The 10,414-nt window shown below is 49.3% G+C and overlaps 1 protein-coding gene across 1 annotated transcript in view; it reads right to left on the minus strand.

The window, feature by feature from the left end:
* The window catches only part of DDHD2 (DDHD domain containing 2), a 36,060-nt gene extending 27,505 nt beyond the window's left edge, over positions 1–8,555 (minus strand). Inside the window, exons 1-4 of the mRNA XM_055133884.1 lie at positions 8,429–8,555; positions 7,815–8,042; positions 5,144–5,334; positions 1,907–1,996 (exon numbers count right to left, since the gene is read on the minus strand). Of these exons, the coding sequence (XP_054989859.1) occupies positions 1,907–1,996; positions 5,144–5,334; positions 7,815–8,034 (501 nt within the window). The 5' untranslated portion in view covers positions 8,035–8,042; positions 8,429–8,555. The remainder of the gene's footprint in view (positions 1–1,906; positions 1,997–5,143; positions 5,335–7,814; positions 8,043–8,428) is intronic.
* Positions 8,556–10,414: the final 1,859 nt, after the last annotated feature.

The raw sequence follows: 10,414 nt of genomic DNA on the forward strand, positions 1-10,414 counted from the left end.
GGCAGGTTGGCCTGGTGGCCTGCCCAAGCAAAGCAGAGCCCCAGCAGCTGCTTGCTTCCTCAATCCAAAATCACCGCCATACCCCCGGCCTGACTCCAGCGTCTCAGGACAGACTGTCACTGACTGTCACTGTCACTGTCATTGTCACTGTCATCCCGTTGCTCATCGATTTGTTCGAGCAGGTATCAGTAACATCTCCATTGTGAGATTTGTTACTGTTTTTGGCATATCGAATACACCACGGGTAGCTTGCCAGGCTCTGCTGTGTAGGCAAGATACTCTCAGTAGCTTGCCAGGCTCTCTGAGAGGGGCAGAGGAATTGAATTCAGGTCGTCCGTGTGCAACACAGACACCCTACCCACTGTGCTATTGCTCCAGCCCAGGACGGACCTCACCAAGATATAATCTGCTGAAAATTCTGGTATGCGTGTTTTGTGACAGAAATCTCCAGGCTTTCACGGAGTTGGGGTAAGCTACCTCCCCACACTTCCTAATACTCATGGAAGCACTGGCAGTCACCCCCACGAGCCAACTCCAGCACCACTATGTAATCTCTATTACTGGCCTTGCTTCAGAGACCCATAAATAAATCTCAAAAGAAATCAAAAGCCAGAGACACAGCAGCGAGTCCCGGAAGACACCACAGTGCCAGAGATCTCTCCAGGCCCCACCTAGCCAAAACCGGGGCACCCCAGATGGAACAGGTGCAGTATCTCTGCCTGCTCCAGACGGAACCCCGGTGACCAAGAGCTTCCACAAGCAAGGCCTAGGTATGTGGGTTCCAGGACTAAATCTCCATGCTGGGCTGTCCCTCCCTGGCTCTCGCCCACTCATCTGATATGCCCACAATGTGCCTCCAGGCACCATCTTGGCGCACCAACAGCCCTGGTCCAGAGACTCCCAAATGAATCCCAAAACGAATTGGTGCCCTAAAGATATGTCTCTGGGATCCAACCATTTATAATCTAGGACTCCAGAAGCGTGCAGCCACAGCACCCATCATATTCAAAATGAGCAATGGGGGCGGGAGTGATAGTACAGCCAGTAGGGCGTTTGCCTTGCACGTGGCCAACTTGGGTTTGATCCCCGGCATCCCATATGGTCGCCCAAGCACCGCCAGGAGTAATTCCTGAGTGCAGAGCCAAGAGTAACCCTTGAGCATCGCTGGGTGTGACCCAAAAAGCAAATAAATAAATAAAATGAGCAATGAATAATAAATGATCTAGCATCTGCCCCTGGCAGGCAGGCTTAAATGGTGGAGGGAAAATTCAGCAAAACATAATGCCTAAAAGTAGAGAGAGAGAGTATTAGGAAGACTGTCTGCCATGGAGGCAGGGTGTTAACTGGGATGGAGGGGAGGATATACTTGGGACACTGGTAGTGGAAAGTGTGCACCGGTGGAGGGATGGATGTTCAATCATTATACGGCAGCTAAATCTTGAACATGAAAGCTTTGTAACTGTATCTCACAGTGATTCAATTAAAAAAAAAAAAGTAATGTGGAGTTCATGTCCAATTCAATCAGCTTAATCAATGGCTGAATAAATAGCAGTACTCCTACATTTCTAAAAAAATGTGGGGTTTTTTGTTTTTTGGTTTTTTTTTGCTTTTTGGGTCACACCTGCCTTGCACGCAGCTGACCCGGATTCGATTCCCAGCATCCTATATGGTTCCTTGAGCACCGCCAGGAGTAATTGCTGAGTGCAGAGCCAGGAGTAATCACTGTGCATCACCAGGTGTGACCCAAAAAGAAAAAAAAAAGTTTCATATCTATGAAGATAACATAAAAGATTACCAAAGGTCGTCCTAAATAGAATCATTCAGAAAAAGAAACCAATCGAGTTATCCTTAGTAATGAAATTAACCTTTCCTCCCATATTAGACAAAGACTTTAGTGTACCTTTACCTTTGGATTGTGTAATATTATAATTTCCCTATTGGGAGATTCTATTTTCTTTTTCCATTCATCCAGAGTTACAGCAAGCATGTAAGTTTCCTTAAAAGAAAACACATTTCATTAGATTTCTCTAACATATCATTTAAAACAAATCTTATTCACAAGAAAAATGCCAGATAAAATATTACAAATAGAATTTCTATACTCCAAACAATATGAATGTTTCTCAAAAAACTAGATATTGAGGGGCTGGAGTGATAGCACAGTGGGTAGGGCATTTGCCTTGCACACAGCCGACCCGGGTTCGAGTCCCAGCATCCCGTATGGTCCCCTGAGCACCGCCAGGAGTAATTTCTGAGTGCAGAGCCAGGAGTAACCCCTGTGCATTGCCGTGTGTGACCCAAAAAGCAAATAAAAACAAAAAAAAAAAACCTAGATATTGAGCTCCCATTTGACCCAGCACCCACCACTTCTGGGAATATGCCCTGGGAGATGCAAAAACACACAACAGAAACACCATCTCACTCATATGTTCATTGCAGCACTATTCACCATGGCCAGAACCTGGAAACAACCTGAGTGCCCAAGAACAGACGAACAGATAAAGAAACTATGGCACATCTATACAATGGAATACTATACAGCTGTCAGGAAAAATGAGGTCATGAAATTTGCCTATAAAGGATGGATTTAGAGAGTATCATGCTGAGTAAAATGAATCAGAAGCAGAGGGACAGATATAGAATGACCGCATTTGTGGTATATAAACATAAATACACAGTAGAAGACTAATATCCATGGCAGGGAAAACAAGGGTTAGACTGGTCAATGGTTGGATTTAACCACAAGTGTGGGGGGGGCTGAGAGTAGATAAAAGAGAGAAGAGACCAGTATAGCAATAACAGCTGGGAATGATCACCTGGACAAGAACTGAGTGTTAAAAGCAGGTAAAAGGATATTCTTGGTAACCTTTTAGTATCAATATTGCAAACCACAATGCCCAAAAGTAGAGGGCGGGGGTGGGGGGAAGAGAGACAGAAAGAGCAAGAGAGATAGAGACAAGAGAGGGAGGGGTGTGGGAGAGGGAGAAGAAAAGCACCTGCCATAGAGGCAGGCAGGGAGTGGGGGTAGGGGTGATGGGAAGGAACCTGGGGGTACTGGTGCTGGGAAATGTGCACTGGTGGAGGGATGGATGTTGGAACACTGTATGTCTGAAATTCAATCATGAACAGCTTTGTAAGGGTCTATCTCAGTGATTCAATAAAAAAGAGAGAAAAAAATTTTCATACTCCAACTTATCAAATTTGATAATCCTTTTAAAATTAGAATAGATAGGGGCTGGAGTGATAGCACAGCAGGTAGGGCCTTGCATGCGGCCGACCCAGGTTCGATTCCCAGCATTCCATATGGTCCCCTGAGCACCACCAGGAGTGATTCCTGAGTGCTTGAACAAAAAGTAACCCCTGTACAATGCCGGGTGTGACCCATAAAGCAAAAAAATACCAAACAAATAAATAAAATTAGAATAGAGAATAGTATATAGCAAAGAATCATTCCTACCTTTGTCACTTAAATTGAAGTAAATTTCTGTTCACGTTTCTTTCAATAAGTATAAAATATCATATTTTCTATAAAATTAAGAATAGGGCTGGATGGGACCGGAGCGACAGCACAGCGGGTAGGGCTTTTGCCTTGCACGCTGCTGACCTGGGTTCAATTTCCAGCATCCCATAGGGTCCCCCGAGCACCGCCAGGAGTAATTCCTGAGTACAGAGCCAGGAGAAACCCCTGTGCATCGCCGGTTGTGACACAAAAAGAAATAAAAATAAAGATTAAATTAAAAATAGTTTTTGAGTTAACAAATTGATTTTAAATTTTAAATTTCTGTTAGAAGTATAAATAATAGTGTAGAGAAAAAGGAAAAAAAGTACTTCAATTATGTCCTCTAGAGATCATAATCATATTTTTCCTTTAACAATAATGTGCTCCAATTTTTTTAAAGAAACAAAAATTAGATGCTTTTTAGATTAAGAAAAATGAATGAAGGGAAAAAGACCAAATCTGTGGTCACGAGTTAAATATTAGTAGGGAGCCAGGGAGGTGGCACAATGGTAAATCATAAGCCTTGAATTCTATCCCTGGGGCTCAATCCCCAGGAATAGAAAAAAAATTAAATCTATATCAACAATGATGGGACTGGGGATATGGCTCACTGGTCTAGCACAAGCCCTGCATGCCTGAGGGAGCCCTGGGGTGAATCCCCGCATCACATATCCCATCACCATCACCACAGCACCACCACATGTGGCCTCACAACAGTAGCACTGCACTGTAGCACTGTAATCCCTGTTGTTTATCGATTTGCTTGAGCGGGCACCAGTAACGTCTCCATTGAGAGACTTATTGTTACTGTTTTTGGCATATCAAATATGCCATGGGTAGCTTGCCAGCTCTGCCGTGCAGGCAGGATACTCTTGGTAGCTTGCCGGGCTCTCCGAGAGGGATGGAGGAATCAAGCCCAGGCTGGCCATGTGCAAGGCAAACGCTGTACCGCGCTGCTATCGCTCCAGTCCCTCACAACAGTAATATGTAGTATTAACAATGATCACTTTAGAAAAACATTTGAATTTTTTGAGAAGCACTTTAATTTAAAGGTCTAACAGTTTCCACAGTATTGGTTGGAGGAGGGTTCCCGGCCATCTGGGCTTGCCCGAGGATGCAACGCTGGCCTACCCAGGCCACCCTAGGAAGGTGCTCAGGGAGCCTCCAGGGCTGCACCCAGAGACTTTCAGGAATCGAACCCAGGTCAGACTTATGCCTCGCCTGGACCCTACCCACTGTACAATCTCCTGTATTGAAAATCAGAACTTAATACTACTCTACCACAGCGCTGGAGAGATGACTCTAAGAACTGGAGCAACGGTGTTACAGATAAGAGGTTTCAGATTCTCTCTCCAGCACTGTGGGTAGCCTCGGTGGCCACTGCATAGCAGGGTCCTAGCGCAAGAACTGCACTCTCCATCAGGCATCACAGTGAGGGACCCTCGGGGCCCGAGAACCACTGGAAAGGCCCCCGAGCCAAAACACAAATTTCTTCTTCTTGGAACTTGCAAAAGAAATTATCTAAACCATGATGCAAAAGACCCAAACTCTTCCTGGAAATTTCATAAAATTAATCACAAGGAAGAAAGATATTAAATAAAGATAATTACAGAAAATGATGAACTGAAAAAGAGTCAAAAATACCTCTAGTACTTGGCTGAAGCTCTCGGAGTAGGGGACATACTTATTATCCTTGTCTCCCTTGTAAAACCAGGTGCACCGTCTGACTTCTGATGCCAGCTCATCCCAGTATACAGCATACCGCATCCTCTCTCCCAGATGGACATCATATCTGCCCCCATCAGTAGGGACAACTCTCCCATTACAATCTTTTCCTATCAAGGATTGGAAAGGGAAAAAGAAATATACATACATTAAAGTAAGTTTACCAAAATATAATGCTGAGTTAGATACTATAGAGCCTTTTGAAACAAAATTCTACTTGGCTAAATATTAAACAAAATGGCACCATCTCTCTCTTGGGGGTCGCCTGCATCTCAAATACACACTTGGCAACGTGCATTTTTCACCTGCCTCTGGAGAAGCCCATGTGCATGCTCATTCTCTCCTCTCTCTCTCCCTCCTCTCTTTCTCCCTCTTCTCTCTCTCTCCTCTTCCTCCGTCTTCTCTCTCTCTCTCTCTCTCTCTCTCTCTCTCTCTCTCTCTCTCTCTCTCTCTCTCTCTCTCCCCCCTCTCCTCTCTGTTTCTCTCCCTCCTCTCTCCCTCCTCTCTCTCCATCTGTCTCTTTCTATTTTTGAATCACTCCTGGAGGTGTTTGGGGGATAATATGGATGCCAGGAATCAAACCTGCATTGGCCGTGTGCAAGGCAAACACACTACCTGCTGTGCTATCGCTCTGGCCTTTTAAAAAAAATTTTAAATGGAATTTAACTGAATATTTTTATTTTACAAACTATCAAAACTATTCTTGATTTTAAAGGAACACGGGGAAAAAACACAGAACACTTTTTGTTCTTTTTCTGAGGAGAAATGAAAGTGTCACTTAAAAAGAAAATTGTGTAGGGGCTGGAGCGACAGCACAGCAGGTAGGGCATTTGCCTTACACTCGGCCAACCCAGGTTTGAATCCCAGCATCCCATATGGTCCCCTAAGCACCACCAGGGGTAATTCCTGAGTGCAGAGTCAGGAGTAACCCCTGTGCATCACCAGGTGTGACCCAAAAAGCAAAAAAAAAAAAAAAAAAAATCATGCTGCCTGAACTATAATAAAAATAATTTAAAAAGAAAATTGTGTAAGGCCAGAGAGATAAAATCAACAGGCTAGAATGCAAGCTTTGCATGCAGGCCTCGTTCATTTCCCAGGACCAGTATCACATACTGCCCCCAGCCCCCCAGCACTGCTATGAATGACCCCCAAGAACTGCTGGTATGGCTCCCACCCCCTCAAAAAAAAAGAACTTATTGCTGAAGAAACAGTTCAGAGAGCTGGAGTGCATGATTTGCATCTAGGAAACACCTGGGTTTGATCCCCTGCACTCCTGAGAATCCAGAGTGACCGACCTCCAAGCACAGAACCAGGAGGAGTCCCTGAACACCATCACCTATGACCCAAAACCCCAAAATATACAGTAGGGCCAAGAGCACACTTTCCCTGCAGAACACCAAGGTTTGGGTTTGATCCCCAGCACTGCAGGGTTCCCCTGAGCCACGTCTAGTCCCAACAACCACTGGGTATGCCCCAGAAACAAAACTTCAAAATTTAAATTAAAATTGTGGGAGAGGGCTGGAGCGATAGCACAGCGAATAGGGCGTTCGCCTTGCATGCGGCCGACCCGGGTTCAATTCCCAGCATCCCATATGGTCCCCTGAGCACCGCCAGGAGTGATTCCTGAGTGCATGAGCCAGGAGTAACCCCTGTGCACTGCCAGGTGTGACCCAAGAAGCAAAAAAAAAAAAAAAAATTGTGTGGGGTGGGGAGTTGGGCCCTTGGGAGTTCAGGGCACCATATGCAGTAGCAGGGATCTAACCAGGGGCTGCTACATACAAGGCAAGCACCTTGACCCCTTGTATTAACTCTCCAACCCAAAATTTTGAAAAATTTGGGTGGATTTTTGGACCACATTTGGCAGTGCTCAGGGGGCTTACTCATGGCTCTGTGCTCAGCACTCCTGGTGGTGCTTGAGGGACCAGATGTGGTACCAGGGATCAAACTGGAATCAGCTGCTTGCATAACAAGTGCCTCAACCCCTATAATATCTCTGAAACCCCTGCCGCCCCAAAAAACTGTTTTCTGCTTCAGTTTGGTTTGGGGCCCATACCTGGCCGTACGCAGGGATCACTCCTGGCAGACCCAGGGAACCAGAGAGGACCCCAGAGATCAAATCTGGCTTGGTTTCAAGCAAGGTAAGAGCCCCTTCCCACGGTACTATCTCTCAGAGCCCTTTCCCAAACTTTACAGTATTTAAGAAAGCTTTAATGAAATTTCACTAGAGGAACAAAAAGTATATTAATCACCATGGTGATTATGATAATGATAAAACAGTACCAGCATTACTCTTGCTTCAGAACAAAAGGCTGGAAGTTAAGTTCCTTCTTTTCCACTGTAATACCGACTCCTTATAAACAACGCCTGGGTACTTTCGAGAACATAAGAGTTTACTATATGACAATAAAGACACTACAGTAAGCCCTTTCGTACTTTCAGAATACAAACCGACTTCTTGAATGTTACAAACCGGTGGGCAGCAAGGCAGATCTACCTACGCACGCTAACAGCAATGCCTACGAAACACCGGTGCACGATCCGGACCAATACCCTAACATCGCCGGGAGAGCCGGGACGCGGGAGCGCCTACCCGAGCCGAACGCCTCCTCCAGCTGCTGCGAGTCCTCGGCGTCGAAGGGGACCCACGTCTCCCTGGAGTCCACGGTCTTGCAGTAAAACCAGTGCGGCGACACCGGCTCGTACAGACTGCCTGCGTCCATGTCGAGCAGCTCAAAGGAACTGCATGAGTTCGGCGACGGGGACGGGTCCGACTGGGGCAAAGGTTCCCGCTGTGATTCCACTGATGACATGTCGCTCTCTGAAAGACACACGCACGCGCGCGCACGCACACACACACACACACACAAACACAGACACACGCACAGGCGCGCGCGCGCGCGCACACACACACACACACACACACACACGCCCTATCAGGAAACGACTTTCCCCTCCAGGTGAGCGACTCCGCCCAGGCACGCGCCGCCAGGTAGCAGGCGGGCAGCCCCTCCGGAGCCGCCTCCCCTCCGCCCCGTCAGGGTCCCACACCGGCGCGGCCCGGCCCAGCGCCTGTACTCTCGGGACACGGTTCGCCGGGCCGGCCGCGCGCCGCGTCCGAGCCCCGGGAAGGCCGCCGCGCCCGCGCCCCCTCCCCGCGACGCCCCCTCCCCGCCGCCCGCGTCCCCAGCGCCCGCTCCGACTCACCCGCTGCCCCGCAGCCCGGCCGGGCGGGGCTCCCGGCGCCCAGGGCGTGGGCGAGGACGCGGGGCCCGCGGCGCGCGGGGAGGCCCGAAGCCTCGCGAGAAGAGGCGCAGGTCGCGCGAGACGCGGCCGCTCCGCGCGCCGGCGGGGGCTGCGCGAGGCGTGGGCAAGTGAGGCGCGGGCGGGGCGCGAAGGGCGCGGGGCCCACCTGTCCGGCCCCTCCCCACCCCCCGCCAGCGCAGGCGCGCGGCCGCTGTCAGGGCAGGGGGCACGGAATGTTCCCGTGTTTTGTTTTGTTTTATTTTATTGCTGTCTGGGTCCCGCCCGGCGACGCTCAGGGGCCACTCCTGGCGGTGCTCGGGGACCCTGTGGGATGCCGGGAATCGAACTGGGGTCGGCCGCGTGCCAGGCCAACGCCCTCTCCGCTGTGCTCTGGCTCCAGCCCGTTTTGTTTCTCAGCCCGGCGGGGCTCACAGTTTCCCGCGCCCGCCGCGACCGCGGCCCTGCCGAGGGGTGTGGATCCACGGCGCGGCCCGCCCGCCCTTGCGTCTCTCCCCTCCCCGCGCCGGAGGGACGCGGGCTGTGCGCGCTGGCCCCGCTGAGAGAAGTTCAGGAGTGGATGGGCAGTGAAGGGGCAGATGTTATTCGGAGGGCTGGAAGGGGAAGGGGAGAGGGGGAGAGCCTCTCCGAGGGACGCCGCGGGCGGGCTCGTCTGCCTCCGGAATGTTCTGGAGTCTCCTGGGCTGGAGCGCTGAAGTTACTGGGACTGAAGGAGAGTTCCGCGAGGCCCGCGGGTTTCCCACGAGAGGAGCTTCAGGAGGGTCTGGGCGCCTCAGGTCTTTGTCTTCTGCGCCCACACGGCGGGTCCGGCTCAACATTCTCCTTCCCAGACGCTCTGCTGACCGACGTTTGAGTGCGAGGCCCTTCCCGCCTGCATCAGCATCACCCCGTGTTTAGCCTTCTTCTGGCCTACTTCGCTTAGCGTATTTCCCGGTCCATCTATTTTTTTAAAGCTTCTTCAAAAACCAAAATAAAGGAAACAAAAGGAATTTTCACATTATCTTGCATTTATTTTTATTTATTTTATTTTTATTTTTTTTGCTTCTTGGGTCACACCCGGCAATGCACAGAGGTTACTCCTGGCTCTGCACTCAGGAATTACTCCTGGTGGTGCTCAGGGGACCATATGGGATGCTGGGAATTGAACCCAGGTCGGCCGGGTGCAAGGCAAACGCCCTACCCGCTGTGCTATTGCTCCAGCCCCCTTGCATTTTTATTCTTTGTCAAATTCACAACTCCTGAAAAGTTTCTGTTCTCCAGAGACACTTGTTCTTCATCAAGAAACCAGGACAGTCCCATTCTCTAGGATCCTATCGGATAATTTACTAATTAGACTATTCATAGTACCTAACGCTTACTGAGCTCGGTGTGGTAGAGTTGTAAAACCTGGCTACTATAGTTACTTCTATTTGCAGAGATAAAATGACTCACCCAAAGTCATGCTACCACCACGTGAGGAAGTCTTAAATTATAGTCTGACTTGATGCCTACAACTGAGGATGTGAGTCAGTTAAGTCACAAATCTGAACTTGAATCCAGCTACTCTGTACAAATGCCATCCTAGAGGCTAGGAGGGAGTACAGTGTTAGGACTCCGGACTCGCATGCCCGGGTTTGATTCGCAGCATCACATGGGTCTCCTGAGCATCGCCAGGGGAGACCCCCAAAACCAGAGGGGTGGCTATTCCTCATCACAACAGGGCCTGCGCAGCGCTGCATCCTCAGATACACCCCCCCACCCCATTCAACCGGGGGCCCTAGCACTCTCTGGGAGGCACCACCACCCCAAAACTAAAAACAAATCCCACTATAGCCTCTCCCAAATCTCAGGGGTTTTTTGGTCTCAGGTTGCATATGCAACCTCAGAGAGCCAGCATGTGTGTGCAACCTTAAAGAGCAAGCAACTGGGGGCTGGAGCGATAACAGCAGG

This window comes from Sorex araneus, chromosome 1 (genome assembly GCF_027595985.1).
Source record: "Sorex araneus isolate mSorAra2 chromosome 1, mSorAra2.pri, whole genome shotgun sequence".
NCBI lineage: Eukaryota > Metazoa > Chordata > Mammalia > Eulipotyphla > Soricidae > Sorex > Sorex araneus.